The sequence below is a fragment of the Salmo salar genome, chromosome ssa17, assembly GCF_905237065.1.
Source record: "Salmo salar chromosome ssa17, Ssal_v3.1, whole genome shotgun sequence".
NCBI classification, from domain to species: Eukaryota; Metazoa; Chordata; class Actinopteri; order Salmoniformes; family Salmonidae; genus Salmo; species Salmo salar.
In genome coordinates this window covers 70,984,631-71,003,323 of record NC_059458.1, presented here as the reverse complement: position 1 = coordinate 71,003,323, position 18,693 = coordinate 70,984,631, and the positions used below count along the sequence as shown (strand labels likewise).

The window sequence follows — 18,693 nt, the reverse complement described above, 5'->3', positions numbered from 1 at the left end:
GAAGCGTCTTATATGGTGAGCTACCGAGTGGCTAGGACAGGCAAGCCCCATACTATTGTGGAGGACTTAATTCTTCCTGCTGCCGCGGATATGGCTCGGGGAAAAAGCCCAAAAAACTATATAGAAAATGCCTTCATCAAACAACACTGTTTCACGACGCATCAGTGACGTGGCAGGAGCTGTTTTGAAACAATTACTGGTTTGCATACAAGCCAGTGAATTATATGCGTTACAGCTGGATGAGTCAACAGACGTGGCGGGCCTGGCACAGCTCCTGGTATATGTCCGTTACGTTTATGGGGGGTCAGTTAAGGAAGACATCCTCTTCTGCAAACCACTGGAAACCAGGACAACAGGAGAGGATATTTTTTAAGTACTGGACAGCTTTGTGACATCAAATGGACTTTGGTGTTCAAGATGTGTTGGTATCTGTACTGATGGCACAAAAGCCATGACAGGGAGACACAGTGGAGTGGTAACGCGCATGCAAGCAGTTGCTCCCGATGCCACTTGGGTCCACTGCAGCATCCGCCGAGAGGCTCTTGCTACCAAGGGAATGCCTGACAGCTTGAAAGATGTTTTGGACACTACAGTGAAAATGGTTAACTTTGTTAAAGCAAGACCCCAAAACTCTTGTGTATTTTCTGCATTATGCAATGATATTGGCAGCGACCATGTAACACTTTTACCACATACAGAAGTGCTCTGGTTATCAAGGGGCAAAGAATTGACACGTTTTTTTTTTTTTAAATTGAGAGATGAGCTTAAAGTTCTTTATTGACCATAATTTTCACTTGTCTGACCGCTTGCATGATGACGAGTTTCTCACACGACTGGCCTATCTGGGTGATGTTTTTTCTCGCCTGAATGATCTGAATCTATGATTACAGGGACTCTCTGCAACTATATTCAATGTGCGGGACAAAATTGAGGCTATGATTAAGAAGTTGGAGCTCTTTTCTGTCTTTTCTGTTTTTGTGTGCAAATGAACTCAATAGCAAAGCACCTGAGTGAGGTGGGTGCGCAATTACGCAGGTACTTTCCCAAAACGGATGACACAAACAACTGGATTCATTATCCCTTTCATGCCCTGCCTCCAGTCCACTTACCGATATCTGAACAAGAGAGCCTCATAGAAATTGCAACAAGCGGTTCTGTGAAAATTGAATTGAATCAGAAGCCACTGCCAGATTTGTGGATAGGGCTGCGCTCTGAGTTTCTTGCCTTGGCAAATCGCGCTGTTAAGACGCTGATGCCCTTTGCAACCACTTACCTATGTGAGAGTGGATCCTCTGCCCTCTCTAGCATGACAACTAAATACAGGCACAGACTGTGTGTGGAAAATGATTTAAGTCTGAGACTCTCTCCAATACAACCCAACATTGCAGAGTTATGTGTATCCTTTCAAGCACACCCTTCTCATTAACCTGTGGTGAGTTATTCACAATTTTTTATGAACAAATAATATTTTATATGTAAGATGGCTAAATAAAGAGCAAAATTATTGTTTATTATTATATTATTATTTGTGCCCTGGTCCTATAATAGCTCTTTGTCACTTCCCACGAGCCATTGTTGGGACAAAAACTCACACTCATTCTTATTTTAATAAATGTATCGTATAGTGTTTGTGTCTGGCAATTTCAAGCAACAGTGTCTGAGAGCTGTCATTTCACTATACTCTCCTCTGTGTGCGTTACTGTGCTTATTTTGACAGCAAGATAAACCCCTTTCACATCAACAACTGTGGGAGATAAGAAGATGTGCTGAGGTGGAAAGAACATCAATATTTTGGCTATAGAGGGAGAAGAAGACATCTGGTTCTGATAGAGCAACAGGCCACGGTGGGAGGCATAGCGACCTGACAACCAGACTTGAGTTATGCAGAAAGGGTCCAAAAACTCAAGATAGCCAGACAAAGAAGTACAGAGAAACCACATGAGGAGGCCCTGCTAGCATTATAATCTATACAGCTGTCGGATGTGGGCGTTAACAAGCAACAACTCATATGGAGAGATAATGGTAAAGAACGGTCAAGGGAAGCTATTTTCATATAGAGGGAGGGGACTCTATACGTTATGCAAAGACAGAATCATATAAAGATAGGACTCTGTAATATGAGAATTTAGGCTTTTTTCATGGAGGGGCTTGGCTCTGTTACGTGTGTGGTAGAGTCCTTCCATGGAAGGGCTCGGCTTTGCTACTCTGTATTAAACTCTATATTGAATTCACAAGTTCTTGTAAGAGTATTATGTTCTTAAGACAATTTTCCACGACACAACCCTCAAAGCATTATATCCATGTTCCCAAGATGTATTGAGTTGAAACAGCGTGAAACTTAACTTCACTAGGGTAGCGGGCAGCATTCGGAATTTTGGATGAAAAGCGTGCCTAAATTAAACTGCCTGCTACTCAGGCCCAGAAGCTAGGATATGCATATAATTGGTAGATTTGGATAGAAAACACTCAAAAGTTTCCAAAACTGTTAAAAGAATGTCTGTGAGTATAACAGAACTGATATGGCAGGTGAAAACCTGAGGAAAATCCATCCAGGAAGTACTATTATTTTGAAAGGCTGTTTTTCCATTGAAAGCCTATCTACCATTCAAAGACTTAGGACCCAGTTCAGGATCTCTATGGCTTCTTCTACATGTGGCCAGTCTTTAGGCATTGTTTCAGGCTTTTACTCTGAAAAATGAGGAAGAAACACCACTTTCAATGAGTGGACAGTGGAAATTTCCAGACATGAAGCCAGCGCGCGATCGGGAGCACGCCTTTCTTGTTTCTCCTTTTCTATTGACGAAGCTTTTGTCCGGGTGAAATATTATTGATTATTATGACTAAAAACAACCTGAGGATTGATTTTAAACATCGTTTGACATGTTTCTACTAACTTTTATTATACTTTTTTAAACTTTTTGTCTGGGTGTTGAGAGCGCGCTTTGTGCCTTTGGATTACTGAACTAAACGCACCAACAAAATTGAGGTTTTTGGACATAAAGAGGGACATTATCGAACAAAACAAACATTTATTGTGTAACATGGAGTCCTGGGAGTGCCACCAGATGAAGATCATCAAAGGTTAGTGATTCATTTAATCGCTATTTCTGACTTTTGTGAGTCCTCTCCTGGGCTGTGAAATGTCTGTATGGTTTTTTTGTGGCTAGGAGCTGTCCTAACATAATCGCATGGTGTGCTTTCGCCGTAAAGCCTTTTTGAAATCGGACACTGTGGTTGGATTAACAAGAAGTTTTATCTTTAAAATAGTGTATAATACTTGTATGTTTGAGGAATTTTAATTATGGGATTTCTGTTGTTTGAATTTGGCGCCCTGCAATTTCACTGGCTGTTGTCGAGGTGGGACACTAGCGTCCCAATGAAACCAGAGAGGTTAAACAAAAACAAAGTCTGCATAAGACAATGTAATCTGTCCTGAAATACAAACTAGATATGAACGTAACCTGATATTTTGCTCACACTGACAATTAGGAAAAGCTAGGCTAACATACTGTAGGAATTAAGCTAGTGCTGTCCATCTATTCCAGAAAGTAAACATACACATCCAAATTCCACAAATAATGCTGAAACAAAAGATATACGCAAAAGGAATGAAAATACCCACTGACAAAGCTTCCCAAGGCATTCAACAAAGGATGGATGAAGTTTGTAAGCAGACAACTAAAACAGAGCACTCTGAGCTCTACATGAGGCAACAATGAACAACTTTCTCCTAACAGGTCAAATGACGGGTCATTTTCTCGCTAAAGGAAAATACTCCCGATCAACACTAGAGGGAGCCAAATTCAAGGTAAGTAATATAGGTAAGTATTGGTACTATAACAGAACAGCTGTGACAGGAGAAAACTGAGGATGGATCAACAACATTGTAGTTATGCCACAATACTAACCTAATTGACACAGTGAAAAGAAGGACGCCTGTACATTAAAATATTCTAAAACATGCATCCTGTTTGCAATAATGCACTGAAGTAAAACTGCAGAAAAATGTGCTAAGAAATTAAATGTATGTCCTGAATACAAAGCATTATGTTTGGGGCAAACACAACACATCACTGAGTACCACTTCATATTTTCAAGCATGGTGGTGGCTGCATCATGTTATGGGTATGCTTGTCATCACCAAGGACTAGTGAGTTAACCTGTTAGGGCTAGGGGGCAGTATTTACACCGCCGGATAAAAAACGTACCCGATTTAATCTGGTTACCACTCCTACCCAGTAACTAGAATATGCATATACTTATTACATATGGATGGAAAACACCCTAAAGTTTCTAAAACTGTTTGAATGGTGTCTGTGAGTATAACAGAACTCATTTGGCAGGCAAAAACCTGACAAGGTTTCAGGCAGGAAGTGGCCTGTCTGACAAGGTGTCGTTCTTCTTGTCTCTGTTTATTGAAGAGTGAGGATCTTAGCTGTCCCGTGACACTTCCTACGGCTGCCATAGGGTCTCAGAAGGCGGCAAAAAGCGGAATCGTGGCTTTGCAGGCTCTGGCTGAAAAAAAGTAGCGCGTTTGGGTAGTGGCTGGTTACAGTACTGTGAGACTCAGGCTCGTGCCCGCGTCGACCGAAAGCTTTGTTTACTTTCCTCTGTTTAGCTAAATGGACATTCCCGGTCGGAATAGTATCGCTTTTTTACGAGAAAAATTGCATAAAAATGGATTTTAAACAGCGGTTGACATGCTTCGAAGTACGGTAATGGAATATTTAGATTTTTTTTGTCACGAATTGCGCCATGCGCACGACCCTGATTTACCATTTCAGATAGTGTCTGGGACGCACGAACAAAACGCCGCTATTCGGATATAACGATGGATTATTTTGGACCAAACCAACATTTGTTATTGAAGTAGCAGTCCTGAGAGTGCATTCTGACAAAGACAACAAAAGGTAATCAAACTTTTATAATAGTAAAGCTGATATTGGTGAGTGCTAAACTTGCCGGGTGTCTAAATAGCTAGCCCGTGATGCCTGGGCTATGTACTTAGAATATTGCAAAATGTGCTTTCATCGAGTGCATAGAGGAGTTCTGTATCTATAATTCTTAAAATAATTGTTATGCTTTTTGTGAACGTTTATCGTGAGTAATTTAGTAAAATGTTAGCGAATTCCCCGGAAGTTTGCTAGTTCTGAACGTCACATGCTAATGTAAAAAGCTGGTTTTTGATATAAATATGAACTTGATTGAACAAAACATGCATGTATTGTATAACATAATGTCCTAGGGTTGTCATCTGATGAAGATCATCAAAGGTTAGTGCTGCATTTAGCTGTCTTCTGGGTTTTTGTGACATTATATGCTAGCTTGAAAAATGGGTGTCTGATTATTTCTGGCTTGGTACCCTGCTGACATAATCTAATGTTTTGCTTTCGTTGTAAAGCCTTTTTGAAATCGGACAGTGTGGTTAGATTAACGAGAGTCTTGTCTTTAAATAGCTGTAAAATAGTCATATGTTTGAGAAATTGAAGTAATAGGATTTTTAAGGTTTTGAAAATCGCGCCACAGGCTTCAAGTGGCTGTTACGTAGGTGGGACGAATTCGTCCCGCCTAGCCCATAGAGGTTAATGATAAAAAAACGGAATAGAGCTAAACAAAGGCTAAATCCTAGAGGAAAACCTGGTTCTATCAGGAATCAAGGTAAGACCCAAGTGCAGACTGTGTGAAGTAACAGGGGCAGAGGTTGGTAATCCAGAAGTGGAGCAAAGGTACAGGATGGCAGGCAGGCTCAGGCAGAGTGGTCAGGTGGGTGGGTACAGGATCAGGACAGTCAAGGGTCAAAAACCAGGAGGATGAGAAGAAAAAAAAAGAATCGGAGAAAAAACAGGAGCAGAGACAAAAACTGGTTGACTTGAACAAACAAGACGAACAGACAGAAAACAGGTATAAATACCCAGAAGATAAGTGGGGAAGATGGGCGACACCTGGAAGGGGTGGAGACAAGCACAAGGACAGGTGAAACAGATCAGGGCGCGACAGTACGCCAAATACTGTATAAAGTAAAGTTGCTTACTAAGACGACATTGAATGTTCCTGAGAGGCCTAGTTACAGGTCTGACTTAAATCGTCTTGAAAATCTATGACAAGACTTCAAAATGGCTGACTAGCAATGGTCAACAACCAACTTGACAGAGCTTGAAGAATTTTTAAAAAGAATAATGTGCAAATCTTGTACAATCCAGGTTTGCAAAGCTTCTTAGAGACTAACCCAGAAAGACGCACAGCTGTAATCACTGCCAACGGTGATTCTAACATGTATTGACTCAGGGGTGAATATGTATCTAATCAAGACATTAGTGTTACAGATATATTTATATATATATATATATTATATAATATATTATATATTATATATTATTTATATTATTATTTATATATATATATAAATATATATATATATATATATATATATATATATATATATTTTTTTTTACAAAAGTTCAGATTTTTCTACCACTTTCAAATCACAGAGTATTTTGCGTAGATCGTTGACAAAATTGTTCAATTAAATTAATTTTAATCCCCAATTTGTAACACAACAAAACGTGGAAAAAGTAAAGGGGTGGGAATACTTTCTGAAGGCACTGTAAATACCTCGTGAGCTTAGTTCAAAAGTATTATCTCATCAGAACCCAACATATACAGTGCCGTGAAAAAATAATTGCCCCCCAATTGAGATGTCATGGAAGGACTTGAAACGAGCAGTTCATGCTTGAAAACACACAAATGTCGCTGAGTTAAAGGAGTTCTGCGTGCAAGAGTGGGTCAGAATTCCTCCACAGCGACGTGAGAGACTGATCAACAACTACAGAAAATACTTTTTCAAGGCACTGTAAGCTTGCTTTACTCCAATGTTGGTAAAACATATATAATTGTAAACAAATACTGTATTCAAGACATGGTTACAACTATATTTTTGATCTCGTGAATGGCCAGTCTTTGTATCTATAGCTACATCCCCATCCCGTAGCCATTTTTACCAATAAAAAGATGTGGTCTTCTTTGTTATTGTTTGAACAGTGTCCTAGGAAACATGACTCCACAGGCACAGCTGTATGCTGAATGAAAACACAACATGTAAAGTGTTGGTGTCATGTTTCATGAGCTCAAATAAAACATCCCATACATTTTCCATAGCCACAATAAGCTTATTTTTCTCTAATTTTGTGCACAAATTTGTTTACATCCCTGTTAGTGTGCATTTCTCCTTTGCCAAGATAATCAATCCACCTAACAGGTGTGGCATATCAAGACAGAACACATGTTCGGCTAAAATTTGATCATTGAGGTACTTAATGAATGATTGGAAATGAAAGAGACTGGGGGTTATGTTAGAAGTTAATGGTTCTCAGAAGAAAGAAGAAGGCTTTCGAGTGTGTTTGATGGAGGAGAGGAGAGCGATGTGTTGATACAGGGGAGACTGATAAACATCTGTGTATTAGATGAAAGAGGGTTTGAGGTCAGGAGGTCAGGAGGTGAGGACAGAGAGTAATAAATGTTTGGAATCCTGTTACCCTTTTAATTCGCTTCCTGTAGAGCCATAAATCCTTATCTCAGCTCGCTGATCACCATAGCTGCACCCACCCGTAGCACGCGCTCCAGCAGGTATATCTCACTTGTCACCCCCAAAGCCAATTCCTCCTTTGGCCGCCTCTCCTTCCAGGTCTCTGCTGCCAATGACTGGAACGAACTACAAAAATCTCTGAAACTGGAAACACTTATCTCCCTCACTAGCTTTAAGCACCAGCTGTCAGAGCAGCTCACAGTTCACTGCACCTGTACATAGCCCATCTATAATTTAGCCCAAACAACTACCTCTTCCCCTACTGTATTTATTTATTTATTTTGCTCCTTTGCACCCCAGTATTTCTACTTTGCACACTCATCTACTGTGAAATCTACCATTCCAGTGTTTTAATTGCTATATTGTATTTACTTCACAACCATGGCCTTTTTTGCCTTTACCTCCCTTATCTCACCTCATTTGCTCACATTGTATATAGACTTATTTTTCTACTGTACTATTGACTGTATGTTTGTTTTACTCCATGTGTAACTCTGTGTTGTTGTATGTGTCGAACTGCTTTGCTTTATCTTGGCCAGGTCGCAGTTGTAAATGAGAACTTGTTCTCAACTAGCCTACCTGGTTATATAAAGGTGAAATAAAACAAATGTAAGGATTGGAGAGAAAGGGGAGTGTCTTAAGTAGGATGCATATAAACTGTGAAGTCTGAAATCTTTTGCTGTCTGTTTACAGCTGTACAGAACCTTTTGGGGATTTTAAATATAATATTAAACTTGGTTAAAGCTTCTCCAGTGTCCGTGAGTGATTTATTCTGAAAAATAAGAACCTAACACACAATTGCACCTTGTGCTGGGGACACCAAAAGGCTTGAATGTGCAGTTTTGTCACAAATCCGAATGCCACAGATGTTTCAACTTTTGCAGCGGCATGCAATTTGGGCATGCTGACTGCAGGAATGTCCACCAGAGCTTTTCCCAGTCTCAATATTGTTTTCTTGTCCTGTTGTTATTCATCCGCTTTCAAAATCAACTGTTTATCTTATGTTTGCTTTTTTTCATCTGTTTTGAAACGCTTTTTTAAAATGTAACTTAAAAGAGTATTACTATTATCATTAACGAGGTATTCAATCAAACTATTCAGCGGACATCAGCTCACCATAGCTCAGGGACCTCTCCATGACCTGCTCCAGGACCTGGTTCCTCAGGGAGAAGGTGAAGTTGACTGCCCCACCAGCCTGCATCACGAGCTGGGTACGGAGGGAGAGGAGCAGGCCCGGGGCCCTGGACGACTGGGTCACTGAGATGTTATGCGTGAGGTTATGGCCATGCGGGTCCAACCAGCGGACCTCTGGTTCTGGGTAACCATCAGTCTCATAGAGGAAGGTCATGTAAGAGTGCTGGGCCTGGACTGTGAGGTGTGGCTCTGTGTAGAATGCTAGAGAGAGAGGAGTGGGATAGAGAGAGAGAGTGTGGAGTGGGATAGAGAGAGAGAGAGATAGATAGAGAGAGAGTGGAGTGGGATAGAGAGAGAGAGAGAGAGAGAGAGAGAGTGGAGTAGGATAGAGAGAGAGAGAGAGAGTGGAGTGGGATAGAGAGAGAGAGAGTGGAGTGGGATAGAGAGAGAGAGAGAGGAGTGGGATAGAGAGAGAGAGATAGAGAGAGTGGAGTGGGATAGAGAGAGAGAGAGAGAGAGAGAGAGAGAGAGAGAGAGAGAGAGAGATAGAGAGAGAGGAGTGGGATAGAGAGAGAGAGAGAGAGAGTGGAGTGGGATAGAGAGAGAGAGAGAGAGAGAGAGAGAGATGGAGAGAGGGATGGAATAGAGTGAACAGACAGGCATTACATGAATGGGGAAACAGGTGAACAAAGTAACCATTCATCTGTCAGTCCCCGGTGAGGTGAGGCTCTGTGCAGAGAGAGAGAGAGAGAGAGAGGGATGGATGGAATAGAGAGAACAGACATGCATTACATGAAGGAAACAGGGGTACAAAGCAACCATTCATCTGTCAGTCCCCAACTCCATGGGCCAGTCTAACCCTATTGACCCAGCGAATTCTCAATAAATGTGTTGACTTCTTCTTTCAAATATCCCACAGTAATCACTGATACCACATAATCTCTTCAGTCAAATACAAAGATATAGAAGAATATATAGAAGGCAATATCCACAGAGGCTACTTATTTCAAATGTAATATCCATGAAGGCTGCTTCTATAAAACAATAAAACATCCAGAAAGGCTTTTTCATTGTTTAGGCCATACCTCTTTGGGACTTTCCAGGGCAGGACAAGAAAAGTATAGTGAGAGAGAGAGGAGAAGAGAGGAGAGCGAGAGAGAGAGAGAGAGGGAGAGAGGGAGGGTTAAGGGCCTGGACTGTGAAAAAGTTAAGAGTGCCCATGAGGTTCCTGAAAGTCTTCATTCAGTATGTACTGTTTAACAATCTAAACAGCATTTGTGGAGATGAATGTTTCTTTCCTCTGTACCTGGTTTCAAAAAGAAAACATCCACCAGCAAGCTAGGTAGCTAAACAATGAAAGGTGCACAATCCATGGCTCCAAAGCTGACTAACTAGCTAGCTACTCTGTAAGTTACAGTAGCTAGAAAGTAATCGAAAAACAAGTTGAGGAAAAAAGTTGTTAACCTCTTACATCTAGACGTTCCGTTAGCGGAACACCTGCTCCAATATCCAATGATGGGTGTGGCGCGAAATACAAAGTCCTCTAAAATCCGAAAACTTCAATTTTTCAAACATATGACTATTTTACAGCATTTTAAAGACAAGACTCTCGTTAATCTAACCACACTGTCCGATTTCAAAAAGGCTTTACAGCGAAAGCAAAACATTAGATTATGTCAGCAGAGTACCCAGCCAGAAATAATCAGACACCCATTTTTCTAGCTAGCATATAATGTCACAAAAAACAAAACCACAGCTAAATGCAGCACTAACCTTTGATGATCTTCATCATATGACAACCCTAGGACATTATGTTATACAATGCATGCATGTTTTGTTCAATCAAGTTCAAATTTATATCAAAAACCAGCTTTTTTACATAATGTTTTGCTTTCGTTGTAAAGCCTTTTTGAAATCGGACAGTGTGGTTAGATTAACGATAGTCTTGTCTTTAAAATGGTGTAAAATAGTCATATGTTTGAAAAATTGAAGTTTTTGCATTTTTGAGGAATTTGAATAACGCGCCACGGGATTACACTGGCTGTTGAGTAGGTGGGACGCAAGCGTCCCACCTAGCCCATAGAGGTTAATAAGTGAATAAAGATTTAGTTTAAGTATAACTCTGACTTGTATGATACGTTTGTCTCTCCTCATTTGATAGTAAAGATATTAACCACCACAGTGACCGTGTGTGCGTGTGTGAGTGGTCACTGTGCGACAGATGGAAGACAAAAGCCAATGGGAGTGGAATAGAGAGAACAGACAGGCATTACATGAAGGGGGAAACAAGTGGGACAAAGCAACCATTGGATAGAGAGAGAGAGAGAGAGAGAGAGAGAGAGAGACAGGGAGAGAGACAGAGAGAGAGACAGAGAGAGACAGAGAGAGAGAGAGTTAAAGAAAATAAACGGATAAAGAGAGGTTGAAGGGGATATGTAGCTCGGTAATGTAGCTCAGTGGACCCTGGTATAAAGTAGTAGACTGGATAAGCAATATGGTGCCGTTTGTAGCCAGTGAGTTGGGGAAAATTCCAGACCAAAATGACGTGAATGTTTTATCCGGAACTTGTTATTCTTAGTCAGGACGAGGCTATCGTATATTATTTTTTCAAACACCGTCATCTTTCCAGGTAATCTAAAGAATGTATTTTCACAGCCACAGAGATGACTTGGTATTTTCCCCGACTAATATTCACACTTCTTTACGGGATCTAGTCCTGTGTAGTAATACCACTAAAACAGGAAATGAGTTGAAGCCAAAAAGGGCCAGACCCTTCCTGGTTTACTTTTACAGTAAAATAGAGGGAGTCAATTCAGGTCAGCCCTGTCTGCTTTAAAAGGCAAAAATGAATCTAGGTCAGGGTAGAGCTGTGGCATTTTGTCAGCCGGTTATTGTCAGGCAAATGACTGCCGGTCTCACGGTAATTGACCGTTAATTAACAAACACATTTAGCATCTCCTGGCCTCCACACATACAAGCAGCTGATGCGTGACTTTGGAACAGATACATAAAAAAGTCTAATACCTCAATTGAATTATACACCATCACAATAAATCCATAATTCATTTGTGTCAGGTCTAAAGAAACATTATGATATGAAGAAAATGTATTTCAGAAGAACAGAATATGAGTCCCGTGCTATAATTTTATTTTATATGATTTTATAGTAAGAAGAATATAATTGAACAGTGTGCTTAGCCACGGATGTTGGGCGATTAGGCTTGGCTTACAGTCGGTGATCCAATTCATCCCAAAGGTGTTTGATGGGGTTGAGGTCAGGGCTCTGTGCAAGCCAGTCAAGTTCTTCCACACTGATCTCGACAAACCATTTCTGTATAGACCTCGCTTTGTGCTTAGGAGCATTCTCATGTTGGAACAGGAAAGGGCCTTCCCTAAACTGTTGCAACAAAGTTAGAAACAAAGAATTGTCTAGAATGTCATTGTATAGTTATTGTGTTGTCATTGCTTGCATAGGCAGTTTGGAACTTGGTAGTGAGTGTTACAACCGAGGACTGATGATTATTACACGCTTCAGCACTCGGCGGTCCCGTTCTGTGAACTTGTGTGGCCTTCTGTCATGGGTGTCGTATGAATTGGACCAAAACGCAGCGGGAATGTGAATGCTCATTATCTTCTTTAATAAACAAAAATGGACACGGAACAAAAAGAACGACGAAAACAGTCTTGTCAGGTGCAACAAACACTAAACAGGAAACAACTACCCACAAATCCCATAGAAAAAACACCCCTACTAAATAGGACCTTCAATTAGAGGCAACGAGGAACAGCTGCCTCCAATTGAAGGTCAAAACAATAAACTAGACATAGAAATAGAAAAACGAGAAAATAGGACATAGAAATACAAAACATAGAACACAACCCAAAAACCCAAACAACACAAAACAAACACACCCCTGCCACATCCTGACCAAACTACAATAACAAATAACCTCTTTTACTGGTCAGGACGTGACACCTACCACTTCACGGCTGAGCCATTGTTGATCCTAGACATTTCCACTTCCCAATAACAGCAATTACAGTTGACTGGGGCAGCTCTAGCAGGGCAGACATAGGACGAACTGACTTGTTGGAAATTTGGCATCCTATGACGGTGCCACGTTGAAAGTCATTGAGTTCTTCAGGGCCATTCTACTGCCTATGTTTATCTATGTAGATTGCATAAATGTGTGGTTGATTTTATACACCTGTCAGCAACAGATGTGGCAGAAACCACTAATTGGAAGGGTTGTCCACATACACCATACAAAAAAGTATCGCTCTCTCTCTCTTTCTCTCTCTCTCTCTTTCTCCCTCTCTTTCTCTCTCTCTCTTTCTCTCTCTCTCTTTCTCTCTCTCTCTCTCTCTCTCTCTCTCTCTCTCTCTCTCTCTCTCTCTCTCTTTCTCCCTCTCTTTCTCTCTCTCTCTTTCTCTCTCTCTCTTTCTCTCTCTCTCTCTCCCTCTCTCTTTCTCTCTCTCTTTCTCTCTCTCTTTCCCCCTCTTTCTCCCTCTCTTTCTCTCTCCTTCTCTCTCTCCTTCTCTCTCTCTTTCTCTGTATATACAGTACCACTCAAACGTTTGGACACACCTACTCATTCAAGGGTTTTTCTTTATTTTTACTATTTTGTAAATTGCAGAATAATAGTGAAGACATCAAAACTATGAAATAACACATATGGAATCATGTAGTAACCAAAAAAGTGTTAACCTCTCGCATCTAGATGTTCCGCGAGCGGAATGCCTCACCAATATCCAATGGTAGAGCGTGGCGCGAAATACAAAAACCTTAAAAATGCTATAACTTCAATTTCTCAAACATATGACTATTTTACACCATTTGAAAGATAAGACTCTCGTTAATCCAACCACATTGTCCAATTTCAAAAAGGCTTTACAGCAAAAGCAAAACATTAGATTATGTCAGTACCCAGCAAAAAATAATCACACAGCTATTTTCAAAACAAGCATATATGTCACAAAAACCCAAACCACAGCTAAATGCAGCACTAACCTTTGATGATCTTCATCAGATGACACTCCTAGGACATTATGTTATACAATACATGCATGTTTTGTTCAATCAAGTTCATATTTATATCAAAAAACAGCTTTTTACATTAGCATGTGATGTTCAGAACTAGTATACCCACCGAAAACGTCCGGTGAATTTACTAAATTACTCATCATAAACGTTTACAAAATACATAACAATTATCTTAAGAATTATAGATACAGAACTCTTTTATGCAATCGCTATGTCAGATTTTAAAATAGCTTTTCGGCGAAAGCACATTTTGCAATATTCTGAGTACATTGCTCGGCCATCACAGGCTAGCTATTCAGACACCCGCCAACTTCGGGGCTCACTAAACTCAGAATTACTATTAGAAAAATTGTATTACCTTTGCTGTTCTTCGTCAGAATGCACTGCCAGGACTTCTACTTCAACAACAAATGTTGTTTTGGTTCCAAATAATCCATAGTTATATCCAAATACCTCCGTTTTGTTCGTCCGTTCAGGTCACTATCCAAAGGGTAACGCGCGAGCATATTTCGTGACAAAAAAAATTCAAAATGTTCCATTACCGTACTTAGAAGCATGTCAAACGCTGTTTAAAATCAATTTTTATGCTATTTTTCTCGTAAAATAGCGATAATATTCCAACCGGACAATGTTGTATTCATTCAAAGAGGGAAATAAAAAATGTTTGAGGTCTCGTGAATGCGCATCTCCAGTCTCTCTGTCACCAGGCAGTCCACTGACAAACTATGCTGCTGTTATCTGCCCAGAGACAGGAGACGCGTCATTCCGGTTTCTGAAGGCTTTAGAGAGCCAATGGAAGCCTTAGAAAGTGTCACGTAACAGCACAGATACTGTAATTTCGATAGAGATGCAACAGAAGAACTACAAATTGTCAGACAGGCCACTTCCTGCTTGGAATCTTCTCAGGTTTTTGCCTGCCATATGAGTTCTGTTATACTCACAGACACCATTCAAACAGTTTTAGAAACTTTAGAGCGTTTTCTATCCAAATCTACTAATAATATGCATATTCTCAAGAGTAGTAACCAGTTTAAATTGGGTACGTTTTTTTTATCCGGCCGTGAAAATACTGCCCCCTATCCCAGACAGGTTAAACAAATCAAAATATATTTTATATTTGAGATACTTCAAAGAAGCCACCCTTTGCCTTGATGGCAGCTTTGGCATTCTCTCAACCAGCTTCATGAGGTAGTCACCTGGAATGAATTTCAATAAACAGGTGTGCCTTGTTAAAAGTAAATTAGTGGAATGTCTTTCCTTCTTAATGTGTTTGAGCCAATCAGTTGTGCTGTGACCAGGTAGGTGTGGTATACAGAAGATAGCCCTATTTGGTAAAAGACCAAGTCCATGTTATGGCAAGAAAAGCTCAAATAAGCAAAGAGAAATGACAGTCAATCCGTAAAATGTCAAGTTTCTTCAAGTGCAGTCGCAAAAACCATCACGCGCTGTGATGAAACTGGCTCTCAAGAGGACCACCAAAGGAAAGGAAGACCCAGAGATATCCTCTGCTGCAGAGGATACATTCATTAGAGTTAACTGCACCTAAGATTGCAGCCCAAAAAAATGCTTCACAGAGTTCAAGTAACAGACACATCTCAACATCAACTGTTCAGAGGAGACTGCGTGAATCAGGCCTTCATGGTCAAATTTCTGCAAAGAAAACCACTACTAAAGGACACCAATAAGATGAAAAGACTTGCTATGTAGCATATCTTGATATGTAGCATATCTGAAGAATATGTAGGATAGAATAGTACATTTACAGCAATAGTTGAATAGGATGGCCTTGACTAGAATACACTATATAAACTCAGTCCTCTAACTGTCCACTGCGTTTATTTTCAGCAAACTTAACATGTGTAAATATTTCTATGAACGTTACAAGATTCAACAACTGAGACATAAACTGAACAAGTTCCACAGACATGTGACTAACATAAATGGAATAATGTGTCCCTGAACAAAGGGGGGGTCAAAATCAAAAGTAACAGTCAGTATCTGGTGTGGCCACCAGCTGCATTAAGTACTGCAGTGCATCTCCTCCTCATGAACTGCACCAGATTTGCCAGTTCTTGCTTTGAGATGTCACCCCACTCTTCCACCAAGGCACCTGCAAATTCCCTGACATTTCTGGGGGGAATGGCCCTAGCCCTCACCCTCCGATCCAACAGGTCCCAGATGGGCTCAATGGGATCGAGATCCGGGCTCTTCGCTGGCCATGTAGAACCCTGACATTCCTGTCTTGCAGGAAATCATGCACAGAACGAGCAGTATGGCTGGTGGAATTGTCATGCTGGAGGGTCATGTCAGGATGAGCCTGCAGGAAGGGTACCACATGAGGGAGGAGGATGTCTTCCCTGTAACGCACAGCGTTGAGATTGCCTGCAATGACAACAAGCTCAGTCCAATGATGCTGTGACACACTGCCCCAGACCATGATGGACCCTCCACCTCCAAATCGATCCCGCTCCAGAGTACAGGCCTCAGTGTAACGTTCATTGCTTTGACGATAAACGCAAATCCAACCATCACCCCTGGTGAGACAAAACCGCGACTCGTCAGTGAAGAGCACTTTTTGCCAGTCCTGTCTGGTCCAGCGACGGTGGGTTTGTGCCCATAGGCGACGTTGTTGCTGGTGATGTCTGGTGAGGACATGCCTTACAACAGGCCTACAAGCCCGCAGTCCAGCCTCTCTCAGCAGATTGCGGACAGTCTGAGCACTGATGGAGGGATTGTGCATTCCTGGTGTAACTCGGGCAGTTGTTGTTGCCATCCTGTACCTGTCCCACAGGTGTGATGTTCGGATGTACCGATCCTGTGCAGGTGTTGTTACACGTGGCCTGCCACTGTGAGGATGATCAGCTGTACATCCTTTCTCCCTGTAGCGCTGTCTTAGGCATCTTACAGTACGGACATTGTAATTTATTGCCCTGGCCACATCTGCTAGAATCCTGACTAGAACCAAAAAATTTGATCATATTACTCCAGTGTTAGCCTCCCTACACTGGCTTCCTGTTAAGGCAAGGGCTGATTTCAAGGTTTTACTGCTAACCTACAAAGCATTACATGGGCTTGCTCCTACCTATCTTTCCGATTTGGTCCTGCCGTACATACCTACACGTACGCTACGGTCACAAGACGCAGGCCTCCTAATTGTCCCTAGAATTTCTAAGCAAACGGCTGGAGGTAGGGCTTTCTCCTATAGAGCTCCATTTTTATGGAATGGTCTGCCTACCAATGTGAGAGACGCAGACTCAGTCTCAACCTTTAAGTCTTTACTGAAGACTTATCTCTTCAGTAGGTCCTATGATTAAGTATAGTCTGGCCCAGGAGTGTGAAGGTGAACGGAAAGGCTGGAGCAACGAACCGCCCTTGCTGTCTCTGCCTTGCCGGTTCCCCTCTTTCCACTGGGATTCTCTGCCTCTAACCCTTTTACAGAGGCTGAGTCACTGGCCTACTGGTGTTCTTCCATGCCGTCCATGGGAGGGGTGCGTCACTTGAGTGGGTTGAGTCACTGACGTGGTCTTCCTGTCTGGGTTGGCGCCCCCCCCCCCCCTTGGGTTGTGCCATGGCGGAGATCGTTGTGGGCTATACTCGGCCTTGTCTTAGGACGGTAAGTTGGTGGTTGGAGACATCCCTCTAGTGGTGTGGGGGCTGTGCTTTGGCAAAGTGGGTGGGGTTATATCCTGCCTGTTTGGCCCTGTCCGGGGTATCATCGGATGGGGCCACAGTGTCTTCTGATCCCTCCTGTCTCAGCCTCCAGTATTTATGCTGCAGTAGTTTATGTGTCGGGGGCTAGGGTCAGTCTGTTACATCTGGAGTATTTCTCTTGTCTTATCCGGTGTCCTGTGTGTATTTAAATATGCTCTCTCTAATTCTCTCTTTCTCTCTTTCTGTCTTTCTCTCGGAGGACCTGAGCCCTAGGACCATGCCTCAGGACTACCTGGTATGATGACTCCTTGCTGTCCCCAGTCCACCTGGCCGTGCTGCTGCTCCAGTTTCAACTGTTCTGCCTGCGGCTATGGAACCCTGACCTGTTCACCGGACGTGCTTGTTGCACCCTCGACAACTACTATGATTATTATTATTTGACCATGCTGGCCATTTATGAACATTTTAACATTTTAACATTTTGACCATGTTCTGTTATAATATCCACCCTGCACAGCCAGAAGAGGACTGGCCACCCCTCATAGCCTGGTTCCTCTCTAGGTTTCTTCCTCGGTTTTTGGCCTTTCTAGGGAGTTTTTCCTAGGGAGTTTTTCCTAGCCACTGTGCTTCTTTCACATGCTTTGCTTGCTGTTTGGGGTTTTAGGCTGGGTTTCTGTACAGCACTTTGAGAATATCAGCTGATGTACGAAGGGCTATATAAAAATAAATTTGATTTGATTGATTTGATCTGCAGTCCTCATGCCTCCTTGCAGCATGCCTAAGGTATGTTCACACAGATGAGCAGGGACCTTGGGCATCTTTCTTTTGGTGTTTCTCAGAGTCAGCAGAAAGGCCTCTTTAGTGACCTAAGTTTTCATAACTGTGACCTTAATTGCCTACCGTCTGTAAGCTGTTAGTGTCTTAATGTGTAATGGCGGATGGTTGCAAATCTGAGTCCATAGCTCAGGTGTTCCGCAAGGTTCTATTTTGGGCCCGCTGTTGTTCATTTTGTATATCAACAACATTGGGGATCTTATTGAAACAAACGGATGTTCATTTTTATGCAGATGATACTGTTCTTTATTCAAGTGGTTGTAGTTTATCATTAGCTTTTGAAAATGCCCAAAGAGCATTTAACATCATACAACAGAATCTGTATGATTTAAAGCTGATTCTAAATTAGAGTAAAACAAAATGCCAGGCATTTCAAATGCCAGGCATGTTACAAATCATGTCATTGCTACATTGGCTGGACATAATATAGAGCAAGTTAAAGTGTACA

The 18,693-nt window shown here is 41.6% G+C and overlaps 2 protein-coding genes across 3 annotated transcripts in view; one reads left to right on the top strand and one right to left on the bottom strand.

Annotated features, from left to right (window-relative positions):
• Window positions 1-18,693, top strand: part of LOC106609610 (exocyst complex component 4) — an 816,839-nt gene that overhangs the window by 209,118 nt on the left and 589,028 nt on the right. The window lies entirely within an intron of this gene.
• The window catches only part of LOC123728258 (CD276 antigen homolog), a 48,632-nt gene that overhangs the window by 16,285 nt on the left and 13,654 nt on the right, over window positions 1-18,693 (bottom strand). For both annotated transcript variants that reach the window (XM_045700061.1, XM_045700060.1), the window contains exon 3: window positions 8,699-8,977. In XM_045700061.1, coding sequence (XP_045556017.1) covers window positions 8,699-8,977 — 279 coding nt within the window. The remainder of the gene's footprint in view (window positions 1-8,698; window positions 8,978-18,693) is intronic.